Consider the following 17,787-nt stretch of genomic DNA (forward strand, 5'->3'; position numbering starts at 1 on the left):
CCCACTGAAAGGCGTCGAGCCTTTTATACCACAAATAATATAAGCGAGAAAATATTATTCAAGTGATGTGCTCTATTTAAACCTTTAATAAATACGCGTTCAATTCTACCTCCGACACTCGACTAATTATACTCATTCGTATTTTTTCAGCCTTCGAGTGATTTTACTCTTGGATTCGATTAGATAATGAAAATCAAATATGCTTTAAAAAAACATAAAAGAAATACTTTTTTTTAGAAATAACAAATCTGTTCGTTCACGGTTTAAGACTAATCAATAAATAATTGAGTTTTTCGCAAATTAAATTAGGTATTGTTATCGATTACTTTCAATGAAATGTATTTTGGCTTAAAATAATTTTAATAAATAGTAGCTCAATACTTTTTGTCGTATGTGTATTGTATAAAACATTTTACAACTTAAAGTTTATATGGATTTTTCCTATTTAGAAAATCTAAATAGGAAAAATATTTGTATGATTTTTTCTAAACTCATCCAAATATTTTTCCGCCCATTCTGGGGCATGCATTCTTGCACATTCTTGGGCGTACGCACACGATGATTGGTTTGTTTTAATTGAACGCGTTTACAAAATAATTTGGTTAATGTTTAGGTAATTGTCGTACATAATTTCCAGTGCAAGTTTCTCATATTGTATATTGTGTAACTCTATGAAAAGCGCGCCTCAAACATCCAGATTAAAAAGAGCTCAAATATATTTCTAAAATATTCCGTCAATCATATTACAAATGAATAATTTTCCTCCTACGATCATAGCAATGAGCTCATTCAAAACCTATGTCGTCACATATAATGTACCCAACTCTAAATCTGTACGAAATCTCATCTATCTTGACCGCGTCGTGTTCAAGTTAATTTGTGCCAGAGCCGACTCTCAGCCCCGTCACCCGCCACCCGTGACCGTCGGCCGGACGTGCCGAGTTTATTCACAAGTGAAGCCTCTCACCTAACCAGCCACCTTCTAAATTTAATCTTGAACCGAAATAGAACAATGTGTCATTCTACTTTTTAAATCAAATAATACGAGTACCATGTAGTCTTCGATGGTGGTACCTTCCGAAATCACGTTCTGATTACAGAATACTTAGCGATGGGAAGACTAATATTTCCATTTACAAATTACAGTTCGATTTCTTACGAACTGAGCTCTCGGAACCCTTATAAGAGCTTAATCTAGATAGTAGCGAGTAACTCGGGATAATAACGTTTCCCCTGTATAAGTTTCACTCCTCGGGGGGTTGTTAACGAGTTGAAAGTTATCGAAATTCTAAAGAACTTTCTGCTTATTGCCGCTATTACTTTCTTTCGTTGATTTTGTAATCTAACAACTCAGCAATTCAAATGAATCTTCGATTTACTATTTTCGTTATAAGTACTTCGTAACTTCCCGTATGGCCTTCTTTTAAGTAGAATAGACTTGGATCCTCGTTGCCTCGACGCGGATTAATGGAAAGATTAGGGCGAGAGACAAAATGACCTCCAAAACATACACGTTTCCTCAAGATGATTTCCTTATTCACCGACCTATATAATACAAATACAAATTGGGCACTAGAAAATGTAGTTATTCACGTGGACAGCCAGACTTGTGCCATCTAGGTTCTAACGCTAACAAGTTAGATATATCATTCCAAATAAATGTTTAACGGCTCTTTTTATTGCCTCCACTGGTTACATTAGATCTAATTACTTAAGTAAAATGATAATCTTCTTTTAAATAAAGGTAATTTATGAAGAATGAGTTAACAGAAGCATTTACCAATTCGAGGAAATGATCGCGATCCATTTACTTTTTATTTAACAATTGGACTTAACGTCTTAGTTCCCAAAGTTAAAGGTATGAAAAATCGAATACCAACCACGACGCAGTTCTCTAACCTTATGTGATAACCAATTCAAAAAAGAATTTTAAAATAGTAGATTACTATTATGACTTATTAATTATCAGTTATATGAAATACAAACGTTTTGTGCTTAACTTTCGTGCACCACACGCTCTGTTTAACTATGCTCGGCAAATGTATTGCATTCACAATATAATTATATTATATCATGAAAACTAAACACAAATATTTCCCTAATTGCGACACGCAATAAAACTTCACTAATATTAGCAAGTCTCTCTGGGTGGTATTCACTGGCCCACATAAATATGCAGAGCGATTTTCCCGTTAAAGTGGAAAAGTTAAATTGATACGCGCCGCATCGCGCCGCGCCGCGCCGCGCGTCTCCGCGACAACTCGGCCGCGCATTGTGCGAGCGCGCTCATTGTACTTTGTGTTAGTGGGGAAAAGTTATTTATTATTTAGGACAAAGCTAGTTATTGAATTTTTAGTTTTTAGTTACTGCTAGTCACTGAATACGAATTGATAAATGTACATTTTTTCGAAAATATACAAATTTTGCGAATTATCGAAATTGAATAATACAAATGAAAGAACTAAATGCCATGCGCTTTTATGTAAATACAAAGTTGCAAGTTTAAATAAAAGTAAACTCAGATTAGGGTTTTTGCTTTCTATTTACAAAATACAAAGTAGAACCATCAGCCAAGCTGGCGGACTTCGCAGTTTTTAGTAGTCCGTTCGTTTAGGAAGATGGCTAAGAACGATTTGTTTAGCTTCAGCGGGATGTTTACTGGCTAGATTAGTGCCACGACTGGACTTACATCTAACCACCTAACGAGCCACTCCTTCTTGTTTAACTAAACAAAATAAATTAAACTTTACTAATTTCCCAATAAAAGTACTAAAGACAAGTTTTTAGGTATCTACTTCATTTACGAGTATGTATATTAGTTGGAAAATAATATTAAAAAGTAAAATAAAATGAAAGTATCACGATTACTTTAAAAACCTTAAAATGTGACGTGAAGTTTATTTAAAGAGCAAAAATTTCTTAACACTAGGAAGAAAAATATTTTTAAATGATATGTTTTTGAAGCACTACTATGACTAGTTTTAGAAAATAACTTAATCATCACTGCATTCGCCTACTGAAAAATGCTTATTAAAATAATTTATACATACATTACGCTCCTACTACTAAAATATTAGTATCCTAATAGTAATTACTAGGCAATATTATATTTAAAGTTCGTAAATACTATTTTTTTATCTCGTTGAAAGTCTGTTAAGTCTGAAAAGAGCAGCAACGTAGCCGTGCGTGCGTCCTCACGTTGAGCAATCATTTGTCAATCTCACGTCTAAACGCGCGTCATATCCATCGCGCACGGGTCGCGCGATAATCGGCCGTTTAAGTGAATATCGTGTCGTCGCGTGCGGCACGCGAGCGGCGGGCTGCGGGCGCGCGCGGACGGCGCGGGGCTGCGGGCTCGCTCGCGGGGCGCTAACGATACGCGATAATTAAACTCTAATGAGCATCTCCGCTCAACTCGCTGCCAACTAACCGGCCCGATCGATCCAACTAACTTGCCTCGAACTTCTCTTATTAGCACTCGATTTATTTACAAATAGAGCTCTCGTACACTTACCACCAATGGCTATTTAAATTCTCACTACTAATAAGTCACTTGGTATAACCTATACGTTTTGTAAGATTATGATAATACGTTCGACATGTCATTTTTTTGCCAAAGCCCACTGATAATAATTGCCTCAACACGCAGGCAGTCAGAACCTAATTGCAAATAAAATCAAACAAAACGAATTTCATCACGGAACCTTTTTAAAAAATATAGTATTCTATTCCTGAGAGCCATCATAAAGTTTATAAGAAACTTTACATACGCAGCATATCAAAGAATCTAAATATGGTTTTAGTTGTAAAATTAAGATACAAAAGTGATGTTTGTGTCACGTGTAGTGTACACACGTAGGGCGCGGCCCGCCCGCAGGCTTCATTAATTAAAAACTAGTCGCCGGGTGGCTTCGGGTTCTTCTTCTCGTGTGAAAGAGTCATTTCGTTGAACTCGTGGTCGGCAGTAAATAAAAAAGTCCGATACCTTAAACAACAACAACAGTCTGTAAACTCGCACTTCTGGCCAAAGGACTCCGCTCCCTTTGAAGAGAAGGATACCATAATGTTCAATAAATATTTTGGCACGCTGGTAACGCTGTAATGGTCGATTAACGCTCGTTCGGTTACAGGATGCGGTTTGTACTGTTAAGTGACAACCAAAGTGACGTCATCTCAGTAAAGTTGAAATATTGATACGTGCTTATTACACTATATATTATCAAACACGTTTACGTGTTACCAGTAGCAATAGCAACAATACGCCTCAATAAGAGGCGTATTGTCGCTATTGTTTCAATATGTGGAGATATTGTCAATGAATGAAATCCTATATTAGACATTGTTACCTAAACGTTAAAGAGAGTTGAAAAATGTTCGGTCTAAGCACCGCTATTACCGCGCCATAATGTTAGCGAAGCAATTTTGGAATTTAACAACCGATGAAATATAAAGAAAGGTCATCTCATATTCATAACGGGCGGGAGGAGCGCGGGCGGGCGCGGGCGGCACGGGCCGGCGGCCATAAATTGTTCAGTAATGAATGCCGTTCTCGCCTCAATAAAAACTCCCGCATTATATGATAGAGGCGGATTTATGCCGCGCTCGCTGCCCGCCGCCCGCCGCCCGCCGCGCCGCGCGTTAACCTCCTGCGAAAATTTTAATGCTGCGGCGCGACTGACGGCCAGAATTCGCGGTTAGTGGGACGGCGCGGTGGCATAAAATGCAGTAATTACACCAATTCCCCTCAGATACATTAAACGTTTATACCCTTTGTAAATTTTCACGCAAAAATCATAAAAAACTTTTATGAATTGTAGGGCGTGATCATTCCAGTTATTTAACGCGTGTGTTCATCCCATTACAATGATAATAGAGGAGCTCGGTCGCGCCGAGGCGGCAGCAATTAGAGACCAATGAAAGTAATTAGAATTGCCGTGTGCCCACGCCTGCGGTCTGCCGCCGCGGCAGCCGTACTAAACTAAGACGCCGCCCCCTCGCTGCCGAACGAATACACTTCGTGTTATTTGCTTTCAAAGTCCACGTCTACGTCGAGAAGTCCTAAAATATCTATTAGGTACTTCAATTAACTCAACAGATTTTTACGAAATAGTTTATTAATAACATTTATTCAATTTATAATATATAAGCCACACGGCTTCTCAGTTAGAACCCCCCAGTGTCGTTGACCGAAAACAGCGAGCTTAGCAAGGAAGCTAGCTCGACGCGCAGTTATGACGGGCAGTGAAAGATATTATTGAAAAATATTTTGATATTGGCGCGGTGCGGCGTTCATGAATATTGATGCGCTCGTGAATATTCAGTGGCACTCGCAATTGAAAACACTCCGCGGACTTCGGTCTCGTTGCGTCGCGTTCGTGTCGCGCTCGCGCCGAAGCTGCGCCCGCTCTGCACGCCGGATCAGCCGCGCTCGCCTCACTTGCCACTAAACTCGTTTCACATTATTTAACTTACGGAAAGTAATATTTAGTATTGATTTTAAGCCTCATTATTTGTGACAAATTGGAGCCAGTTGGTTATGTAGTAGTATATTCACATATTATTTGTAGACTACATCCCAAAGTAAGTGAAGGACTCATAACGCCCATTGAATTATATAAAAACAATCGAGTAAGCCATACGGTGATCGCAGACGATGTCTAACATCACACGTCATATCTTACCTTGGCAATGAGCTACTCAACATTATATCAAGTCGGAAAACTCGGTCCACGACGGCGAGCAAATTAAACGATACTGAGTAAAACTGAACCAACAATTACAGACAATAATTTATAATAAAATAATTGACCCTTGGTGATATTTTTCTCAAGGTACGTTGTTGCATAATAAAAATATATTAATTGTACAATGTACCAAATTGATCCCCATTAAGTTACCTTTACGACGGTATGCAAATCTGTTTTGTTTCCGCAAGCTTGCAGGAGTAAATCGTCGCCGAAATGAGGAGAAACAAGTAAAGTAGCTCAATATGCTGTTAGTCGTGCAAAGTCGATAGTTGTAGTACAGGAACAGTCTGCTAATATTATTTCGTCCTATCTTAACTATCCATCTTAACTTGAATTTTGAGTTGCAATTAATTGTTCTTTCCATCTGTCGTCTGTTCGGTAATTTTTATCTTTAGCACTCTTTGGAGAATAATAAATAATGAATAAAAATAACTTAACATTAGCGTTTAAGGCACTTCATTCCTAATTATATTAAAAAATATTAACACGAGATGATGATGAAGAAAGATAGGTCCGTAGTGGATACTAGTAGAAGGCAGAGTGGAGTTGTCGGGCCAGCGAGGGGTGCGGGCGCGGGCGATGGGATCGCGAGGTAAAGTAAAGCTATTAATGAAAGCAATTTGAATAAACTTGGGCACATTAGCGCCGCCCGCGAGCCCAGCGCTCCCACACCGCATCTATTAATTATTTCTTGTCCTGACTCGCGTCTTGCGATGTAGCGATTAGTCTGCGACGCCGCCACCTGCGGGCGCGCCGAGCGAGCGCCTCGCTTTGTTAAGTGTTACACGTATGCTTTGATTTCGAAACGTTCATAACTAAAGTCTTGCTTACATACTTTTACGCGAAGTGATGTTTAGATGTTTGTGCCACAACTGCTATTCTTTAACTAGGAAACCATTGTTTTATATTTATTTTGTTTATATACACTAAAACTTTATCAAGGCTAAATTTATAAAACATTAATACTGATTAATTTTTCTTACAATAATGTTCTTGAAAGTTTAAAGGGAGCGCTTATTAAAAACAAGGAAAATAGGCCTGCTTTAGAATATTTATAAATTTATCGATATTCATAAAATTGTAACGTTCAATTGTTAAGTTTCTTGTGGTGTATGTAAGCCCGGTTCCTGGTATCAGCAGTGGGCCCTCGGTGGTTATTAATGTGCGTCAGGTCTTCGCCCCTCGTCGCTTGCTGGTGTTGGTCGCTAAACGTATTCACCGCAAATAAAATTGGCTCTAATTGTTCAATCACCGTCCCTCTCCGTTTTAATACGAATGTCTTTTGAGTTTGATTCACAATGCAAACGCCACATAGATTTTTATCTAATAGATCTTATGAACTATAGTCTAATGTGCCAATATACAAAAAAGTTCTGAAAGATTTATACCCAAAAAATACAATCTCGTAACGAACAACTAATTACGACAATATTTGAGTGTATAGATTCGGTCGCAAGCGTCGGGGCTAATGACAGAGCGCGTGACGCTGCACTCCGTCTCGCAATTAATTATTTGTCCCTCGTCCCCCCGGACCAATCAAGATCCTCCCCTTATCCGGTGGAATCTTCTCATATCACCCTCGTTCCATATTCCGAAAAACTATTCCGACGCGCGACGTTTCAAACGGCTAATTGCTTGCCGCCCTGAAAGATTTACCTGTCTCGAAAAAAAATAACGAGCTTCAAAATTATCGCATGTATAGTGCCATAATGATTTACCTGATCATTTTATTTAAAATCAGATTTGTTGAATGTTGACTGACTATAAATAAGAAAAATGAAAAGCTGATAGATGAATGTAACTTCAAAAGGCCATTGCAATTTATTAATAAAACAGAAATATAATAAATTTATGATGTGGAACTATAATGAAAATACATGAACATACTACTCGGCTAATATCGAAGAAAATATCCGAGGTAGCTGAAAATATATATAATAATGCAAACAAATGGGAATGTAAAGTGTCGTGTCGGCGATACAAAATTTACTGCAGCACTTTACAGCGCCGGCGTAGCAAAAGTTTTATCTTGGCCTGTCGGGAGCCTGTCATGTTTCCACTCCCGTTGACGTGGCTGGACTTTCGATTTGAGATACATTTGCGAGATTTCATATCGGAACGTTCAAAATAGTTTCACTTTTTACCGGTTTTATTTCATGATTCACTATTTATGAAGCGATGGTCACGAAAAAAACATTACTAATTATTATTATCAGCTGAAGTACTTCAACCCGACTACTAAAAGGCCGAATCCAATTTGTCCAGTCAGTATGACGGATGCCTCCCTCTGGTGCCCTAAATTCAAAATTCCAGATATTCACGGGTGACTGTGCTCCTGGATCGTCCGTGTCCAATTACTTATTTGTCCGGTCCTGGCTTATGTCGGTCTCGTTCAGGCCGCTCATTAATCAATCTTTTTTCTTTGTCGGGTGCGGGTGAGGCAGGGCCGAGCGGATCCCGCGTGCAGTGAGAACCTGCCCGGAGATTTATGCAGCCTTCGCTCGCTCCGACGACCGCAGGCGACGCGTTCATAAATTTCAATATTAATTCTTAACTCAAATTAAATTATATTTAAGGAAACTGTATTTAGATGACTTGAATACAAATTGGAGATATTTCGCAACGTTAATCTTTATTAATTATAAGAATTTTATCACGTACTCGAGTATTATATTGTGAACGTCAAACCAAGGTCTGAACAAAATATTCTCGTACGGCAATAACACTCGTCGTTTGTTTACGCCATACGCTCTCATTCCAAACGATGACAAATAATGTGCTTCAATATATTCAATTTTGTTCCAGGCGAAACTTCAAGTGCACCGTGCCTAGCGGTGTCTTCGCCGGGACGGACGGCCCCCGCGCCACTCACTACGCCGGTAAGGAAACTATTATTTTTATTTATAATATAAACTTTCCTCAACAAATGTATAGACATATATATAATTTAATATGCGGCCAACGACCTATGTGCTACCTAATAGAGAGTAATCCCCACTGTCCATAGAAATTTGCATCTTAAGATTAGAAGTATCATAACTATATGATAGCATAGATAAAGCGGGTGATAACTATCTAAACGGGTACGCTAAGGCCAATAAGAGCCAAAAAAATATATAGCTGTTAGGTACTTAGATTTTACTAAGTATTTTTCTTGAGCGCGACCGTATATATAGAATAATTACGGCAGAAATCTCTATACCATGAAGTCGAAAGATACACTTATGTCATATGTATCTACCAATAGAGTATTCTCCAAGGTCTTCCTTTTACCAGAGCTGGCGAACATTTTAGCATTGTTGCCAGTTTTAAATTATATGTAATTAAGGTAACCTCCATATTTTTCGATCAACGGGAAGAAATAATGTTTTTCCTCTAATATTGATTTGTAACGATTCGGAATGAAAAGATCCGTCCCTCGGAGCGGCGGGGCTCAATAAACAAAACGCCAATCCATTTGCGTGATCGGCCATTAACCGCGACACAGGTCATCAATCGGGGAGCTCATCTCGTAAAAGCCTGCCCTTTGCTTCCTTACGCGCCTGCATCGCTTGAAGATCTACGCTCTCTCATTAAGATAAAGTCCTCGGTGTTTTGGTACACAGCATTAGAGCACAAAATATATATTTAAATAAATTGTTGTTACTATATTGCTACAGTAAAAAAAAATCCATCTCATTACATTTGACCAAGATTTGAGATATCTTAATACAAATATAACGCTATACAAACATGTCATTTATTAATATATTGTATTATTTGTCGTCATATTGTTTCTAAACTGATATGAAATATACAAATAGTATCATAATATCGAATAATTTATTATTACTTTATGACGATGTGTACATATAACAATAATACGAGCCGTGCGTGATCTAATGAATATATTTATTGTAATCGAGATGTCGTCGTTCCCCAAACATCAATATGGAAGCCTGTACCGAGCAATGGGATAATTGTTATCTGGTATAAATAACATTGATATGTGTTCCACTAACTTTATGTAACAACTTCGCGTATTTTTTGAATAAGAATTTTATTATTAAAGTGTAACAGCAATGCACAGTATTGTTGTATTGTAATGAGTCAAAACTAAACATATCAACCTCTCGACAAATATATGTGTCATTCTATATGATACGTATAATATAGTATAAATATACATACAGAATATAACATTAATATAAATATAATGATAAATGTAGCTTCGAGCGAGAGCGTTACGTTAGTATACTATTAGAAACTGTCTTTATTCAAAATACTATATTTATATATGCAATAAATGTATCATTTAAATGATGTAATCTGGAAGTGATGGAGTTATGTGTGGCATTTAATATGTACAGCGTAGTTTATAGAACAATGTAAGAGCAAGTGAACTGACTAAATACGAGAGGAGTTCCTCGGCCCGGAGCCCCCTTGGACTACCTTTCTTCTGATGTTAATTAAATTCTTTCACTCCATGCGCCCTGCGATTTATTCCAGATAGATATTAATTCTACGGAGCGCAGTCTTTTGTTTACAATCTTTTCATCTGAATAAATCGCTGGATAAATAATTGAAATATGTTGTGTTTTAGAAAGCAGATAGTTGTGATGTCGAGGAACAAATAGGTCCGATCGACTGTTTAAATCAATGTGAATTATATTCTGGCGATCTTTCGTGACGTCTTACATATTTTTTTACCTCGAATAAATCGCTTGTTTAAGCAAGTGGTTGGGAAATTCAATTGCGATGTTTTCCTTCACTGCAAAGTATGAGATGAATTATAAGCACAACTTACGCACGTGACACTCGATTATGATTTCCTGAGATTGAACTTACGACCTTCCTCTTTCTTGCGAACCGGTACCATTTCAGTTATATGGCAACAACCTCCTTATTCCAGATTCAGATTAACTGCAACATATACGTACTGTAATAGTATCATTGTGGTATATCGACATTGTTGTAAAATATAATATAGTATAAAATCGCGAATATATTTTATTTATTGTTTTATTTCAAACCTAGCCTTGTTTAGTATTACTATTGATCTATGACACGACTCCTCTCTCGCATACAAAGTCAATAAGACGTCGCGGTAAAACTTATCTCTCTACGTAATAACATTTCATTTTAACACTAAACCTTAAAGTGAGAAGAGCCTCGTAAAACCTTCCCAATGTCATATAAACCGAAGATCCGTGCCAGGAATTGTGACTCGGCGAGATGTTATCTTCGAGTCAGTCATTTTATGTTCGCCGATCAGCGGCGAGCCGTCGCGGTATCTTTATTGCGGTCAGTCAATAACTCGGCTTTATGTGTCGTCACTGATAGCTGATAATATTTCCTAAGTGCCCCCGTGGGCCGCCGAGAGCCGTCAACGCGAGCTCCGGGCCGCGAGCTGTTCGCAGATCATCCCAATACGTGACCCCTTCGGGGATCGGCGGAACCTTTTATTTCAACGCAACGAACCATGCGATCGGGAAATTTGATTGGTGTATCATATTTTATTACAAGAATTTTCTTCCTACTTTTTTTTGGTTCCCACTAATAAAGCAAGTCAATTACCTAGGTATAAATGTGTATGAGCAAATACGAGCTCTCGTTTCGTTATAGATTGCCCGAGCGCGCCGCTGTAAGTACGTCTGCCAGCGACGCGCCTCTCGCGGCCAAACCGCTCGCAGTTCGCGCGGTAGAAGTTCCCGCTTGCGGCCGTCTCGAATTATAATATTTGCCGGCACCAAACCGCACCGAACTAATTCGCTGCCAAATTAAATATTTCGACATCGTCTCCACATTAAACTTTATCGTGTTTGTACGAGAGTTACTTCAGAAGTTTACTTTGCCAAGTCCTCATCAAACAGAAACATCGAACTTCAGTTAACTAAGTTTGGGACCGATAAAGCGCTAAACGAGTGGAATTTTAATACAGACTCGTCAGCGACCGATTCTACGGCGAGGGCTAGTCGAGTCCTGATTGATCCCATTTAGGCCCAGATACTGGTTTACGAATAAAAATATATAGTGGGTATATATTACATTTTTTTTAATAAATTTATACATTTATATAGCAGTAAGCCCCCCAGTCGTAAATAAAATGAATCGTACAGCTTAAGAAACGCTAACAGTCGAATAAGAGGTCGAACTGATTTGTGCTTCCAATATTGGAGTTAACGGCTCGCGCTCATATTTCCCGCAGATCACGCGCGCGCCGCACTAAAATGCATCTGTTCAGTGTTCACATATCGCACTTCCAAATAAGTCTTGTACTATATCTTACCTAAATCGGCACTATTTCACACACTGCAACAGTGCAGGCGACGCGAGCGACGTCGCACGCTCGCACTTTCTTGCCGTGGAGATTTATATCGGCTACGTTCATACACACAGAACTCGAAGAGGAACAAAATGTCGCTAAATAAAAGTGGAAGGATCGTGAACTGCTAAGTCTGAGGGGAGGGCGATAAATCCACCTGTTCGGTTTGATTAAGCGTGTCGTCGAGCGCCGTGTCCGGAGGGCGCGTTTTAATTAACGCGATAGTTTTATCAGCGAGTCCTTTGTCGCCAGACCCTTTAGCGCCTCGACGCTCCGCAAACAAGTGCGGCCCTGAAAAAAGCGATGCGTCAAATGCTTTCATAACAGCCAGCACCTTATTCAATGTTGTAAAAATAAAGACATAGAATTCCATTGAAAACATCAACAGCACAAGGGTAATGAAATTTTCGATGTTTGGAATTTTTAGTAGTTACTCTTTCGTGTAGGTTTAGTTTATTTCAACTACTACTATTAGTGATCGTCTAACTTAATAAAACTATATATTGCAAAGTTATTTTACAAACGCACAGAGCTTTGCTCAGTAAGACGTAGTGGCCATGTTCTGCCGACGCCGGTAATAAGAGCTTCTAATTCACCGGACGACGCTCCAACTAAACTCAACGCGATCTAATTCTAAACGTCTCGAGCGGATTTTATAGTCGTTGTTTTGTATAAAGCATTATTTTCTTTGGAAACTACTACATCAGTTAATTTACTAATCGTTTGATTATTTATTAACATATCGCGACTGAATGGAATGGACGCGTCAGAGTCGCGATAGAGACATAAACCATATCCACTCATTTTTATTTTTTAAATTAGACACGTACGGGCTTCCTCAAAACGTCTTTCGTTGCCGCTGACCACGAATAAAAAACATTAATTAAGCATTTGAATATTCAATGGTGCTTGCCTCGATTTGAACCCACAATCGTTTATAATGACGTATTTCTAACTACTGGACAATCTTGATAAAAATGATTGTTAATAGTTATATACATATTTATAGAGTATTTTACAGCGATGTCGCTGCAATGCAAACGTCTCATTCTCGCATCGACACAAATTATACAAATATGATGACATTGCGGAATCGCGACCCCGAGGGTGCTTGGTCAACGCCAATATTTGTCTTTGTTATTTATTTATATCTATAATGTTTTACTTATATAGTTATGATGTTTTTTTTGTGTGATACGTGGGAAACGAGCAGATGGCTCACCTGATGAAAAGTGACTACCACCGCCCATTGTCAAATATATCTATGTGTGCATATAATGTAACAACGAAATGACTCCTGTGTTCTGCGCAGGCGTGTAACGGTCCGGGCGCGTCGTGGACCTGGGGCGCTCGCAGCGCGACGCCGGCGACGGCGCTCGGCCGGAGCGCGTCCGCTTCGCTGCGCCCCGCACAGGACCTCAACGTGGACGCCATCAAGGAGAAGCTCCTCGACAACCGAATCCCGGAGTCTTGCGTTTAGTTGAATGCTAGCGTGTCGCCTCGTCCCCCGCCAGCCGCCACAAAAACTGATTTGAAAGAAGAGTGATTTCAATGATAGTGATTAATCATTTTTTGTTGTTAGTAATTTCAATAATATAAGTGTATCTATGTTTGTACAATAGCTGAGTCTACATTTTCCACTGCACATTTAAACTCGCCCCTCAACCGTTGGAATGTTTTACTTTCAAAGCTGAGGAGCGTGCTCACGGCTGGTGCGGGACGGGCTCTTGTCACGCGATGCGTCTCTAATTAGAGCTCTGTCGGCTGTTTCTTCCCGATCCTCGAGCAAGCCGAGCGTGACCCATTGTGCCGCGGCCCTCGCAGGCTTTAGCGAGAGACGGACCGCGTGCTCCTCGTGAAACTTGTCCTATGTAAATGTTGTAGCTGTCGCCATCTCGCGGTCACTCGTGTAAGTTATATAAGATGGAAAGTCGATTTTAGTAGTATAACTATGGCCTTCTTTTGAGATGATTTCATTTTAAAAATATAACATAGCGAATAATCTTCATGAAAATGTTTAAGAGATTTCGATTAATATAAATCTGTAGTCGATTTTAAGGAATCAACTTCGTCAAATTAAATATAATATTATTGAAATCGACTATTCTGGCAGTAATATTAATTCGGAGACTATAATTCTGTTATTTCGTTTAGATAAATCCTGTGATGTAAATAGTAGTTCGTAAGTGACTGAGTCTTTGCCACTTTTTTACATGTCTACGAGTCTAGCTAATTTGTCGTTTGAACAGGCGATGACGTCATCGATATCTGGAGAGCGCTCCGTGTAAATAAACTTTGTAACTTCTCGATGTTAAGGTTTCCATGTCGGCTTAGGAGAGCTCTCCCGGCTGAGTGAGCCATAGCGCTTACCTATTACTATAATTTATTTATTCCTACAAATTATATTACTGCACCAATTTCACCACTCAAACATAAGGAATATGAAAGAAACGATGTGTGTCTGTCTGTTACCTTATCAATAAACTACTAGACGATCGTAACGAAATTTATCACAAAGGCAGCCTGAACAACTAATAAGGACATTGGTGTATGCAGTATGGAAAACAATAAGTTGTCGTGGATGGAGTCGCGAGGAACAGCTAGTTCAAAATGAGTGTTTTAATAAACAAAATTCAACAAAAAACATATCTTTCACGCATATCATTTACAAAGATTTGAATAATATGTTTTACAAAGACATCACCAACTAGTTGATCTGAACTGATGATGGTGGAAGATTTAAAGACAACACCAATGAGCCTTATAAGCACAAAAACATTTCGCTCGCGGTAATGAAGAAGAACCAAGTGGACAGACACGCTCGTGTCGGATGAAATAGTCGTATTGGGATCAGCCTCAAGAAATCTCCTTAAGAGAAGTGGACGGTTGCTCAGCCGTGGAAAGTAACAGGTTACTTATACTTTACAGCTACATAAAAAATGATCAGTGTAAGTATGAAAGAATAATCTAAAATTATTTATGCATTAAATATTTTTCTTAATTCAAGGTAATGTTCTGTGGCTCACTCGAAGGTATTCGAATAGCGCTCTCTCGTGCACGCGCCCATCTTGTACAGAGTTCGTGACGACGATAAAATGATCCCCGACTTTAATATAGTAAGAATCGTTTTCGACATATCTGGACACATAATCTTTGAATAGAAATATATCATAAGTTCGGTGTAAGTGTAAATGTAACTTACTTGGATCATGTTTCATATCTTCTCATATATTTTTAATGGTTTAAACATACTCATACCGGACGAAAGGGATGATTAATAATTGCATAACACAAAAAAATGGTGGTCGTTTTGAATTAAATATGATATTGGTTTCAACAGCAGCATAAGTGAAATTGAAAAACTGGCTGATAAATAAAAGCTTATGATAAATAATTCATATGATACAGTAATACTTGTACAGTTTTCTTTTCATCTGTTAATTCCATTGTGAGCGGTGACCGCTACAACCCATAATGAGAAAAAGACAAAGGTAATATGTAAAGAGCTCTTTCTGGTTTTCCCGGAGTGTTTTGTATATTTCCTAACTGTTCCATTTCCGTCGCGGAGTCAATAGCTGCCGCATCGGCGCCGCTCCGCGCCCGCGGCGCGCGGCCCGCATGAATAAAACATCGCCGCGACACTCGCACACGTCGCAATGTTTGCTCCGGCGGCTCCTCTTGATATTTCTTCCAATTCTTGATGGAAACCTATTTCAATTTATAATATCTCAGCAAAATTTTAAAACAGAAACTTTTTTAAAAGCTTTACAGAGTAGAAATTTGGCACGTGAAGCAGTAAAGAGCTTTCAGCTGTAGCAACAGGATAATCTTCTTAGGCGACTGTCCATATATTTTTAAATCGATCAACCTGCATTCACTGATATTGAAAAACAGTACATTCGACGAGGAAAGGGGTTTATTTAGTGTGAAACTGAAAACAGACTTTATTTACAGAATTAAAATATTGTATCTGGGCAACTGAAATACAGATGTCAAATATTTATTTTTACTTAAACAACAAACACTAACAATGAAGTACAATCCAGTGCAATTTATAAACTCAGCCGACTGGCCGTAAATTATTTTCTTCAATTTGTAATAACCGGCCTTAATACTTTATTATTAATGGGTAATCTTCTATGAGGGTTTCCTGTAATAAAGTCGCTGTTTACAAAGATTGCCAAATGATCACGATAGTTACATAAAAACGATGATATTCACAAGATAACGTCTAATAAAAACACACATCCGTTACGATCCGCGTGTGTATGGGTATGTTTGAAAAATCTGCCGTTTTCGTCGTAGCGCAGGCTCGTGGCAGCTGTGTCTCCAATATTGCAAACGAGTATTAACAGATTGCAATAGTGCTACATTATTTAGTCGCGTTGCAATGAAACGGCACGTGGACTCATGTGTAACAAGAAGCGCTGTGTTTGCGCGCTCGGCGAACGCGAGACGCGTCGCGAGCGTGGCCGCTGGACTTGTGCTATTCGCCAGCAATTGTATGCTTGTGCAACTTACTTTATGTTATTTAAATTAATATATAAGCTTAAGAAAATTCCATAAAAGTACTGTTTGAACAGATTATTAATTAATTAATTATAAAAATGTAAAAGGTGTACATTCTTATGTCATAAATTAAGATTTAATTTTATATAATTTATACCTCAGTTAGTCTTAAGAGAGTAGCACAAGTTCTGTGCGCGGGCACGTCACGCTGCGTCACGTCGCGTCACGTCACCGCACATCACTGTCGAGCTTTATTTTATCATCGACCGACTGACCTTCATGAACATAGTAGGATATCTATTGTTAGACAATTTACTTTGTAAGTGATTTGTTAATATAAAGTTTAAAAACAACTCAAAGAGTTCGCCCTACTGTTGACTTATTTATTTTGGACGAGATTAAAGGTTGTCTTGGAAGTACATTTGGTGTTTTATTTTGTTGAGAGTCAATCATCTTTAAGCTACAGAATTATGAAAACTATTTTGAAATAATTTCATTAATAATTCCGGGGCACAATGTCTCAACTGATGGCATTCGGACATCGACGCCTTTACTGCACGGCATGCGACTAATATGCTAATATTACGTCCCTCGGGTCTGTAATCACATTGGTTCACTTACGGCGAAAAGGAAGTATTCATGTTTGGCTGTTGAATAACTTAGGAGGGGGATGCAAACAATCCTAAAATGAAGGTCACCACATATTGATATCTTGCTATTAAGGATGGTTATACGAAAGAGAAGGCTGGTTTGTTTTTAAAGAAGAAGAAAAATATTTTTGTGTGTGTTTTTTAGGTACTAAAAAAATCATCAGACGTCATTTATGTGAAGTTAGCTGTGTATCAAACTTTGAATATGATAACTTTAGTCACAAAAATACAGCCCGCTGTTCGCTAACAAAATAGATTCTCCGACGTCTTGTAAAAAAGCAGCTGCCTTTTCAGATGGTTCATGGTTTGTGATCGGAGACATAATTGTCAAATTTAAAATGTATCTAAGGAGCAATAATAGCAAATCTGTATGTTCTAAAAGCCTTGCTAATTTCTTTTGCTGGGTTTTCTTAAGTAAGATGGAACATGTTTTTATAACCCATGTTAATTTGCACATTGACTCTGACAAAAATTAAATGCTAATAAAGGCATTTGAAGTTTATGAAAGTTGTCGACTATTATGAAATATTGAGTGGTGGAGAGTGATGGCCCAGTGGTTAGAACGCGTGCATCTTAA

General features: G+C 38.5%; 1 protein-coding gene across 1 annotated transcript in view; it reads left to right on the forward strand.

Annotated features, from left to right (window-relative positions):
* LOC124531254 (nephrin) overlaps window positions 1–16,968 on the forward strand; it is a 410,712-nt gene extending 393,744 nt beyond the window's left edge. Inside the window, exons 16-17 of the mRNA XM_047105755.1 lie at window positions 8,553–8,626; window positions 13,364–16,968. Of these exons, the coding sequence (XP_046961711.1) occupies window positions 8,553–8,626; window positions 13,364–13,531 (242 nt within the window). The 3' untranslated portion in view covers window positions 13,532–16,968. The remainder of the gene's footprint in view (window positions 1–8,552; window positions 8,627–13,363) is intronic.
* The last annotated feature ends 819 nt before the right edge of the window (window positions 16,969–17,787 follow it).

Source organism: Vanessa cardui, chromosome 7, assembly GCF_905220365.1.
Source record: "Vanessa cardui chromosome 7, ilVanCard2.1, whole genome shotgun sequence".
NCBI lineage: Eukaryota > Metazoa > Arthropoda > Insecta > Lepidoptera > Nymphalidae > Vanessa > Vanessa cardui.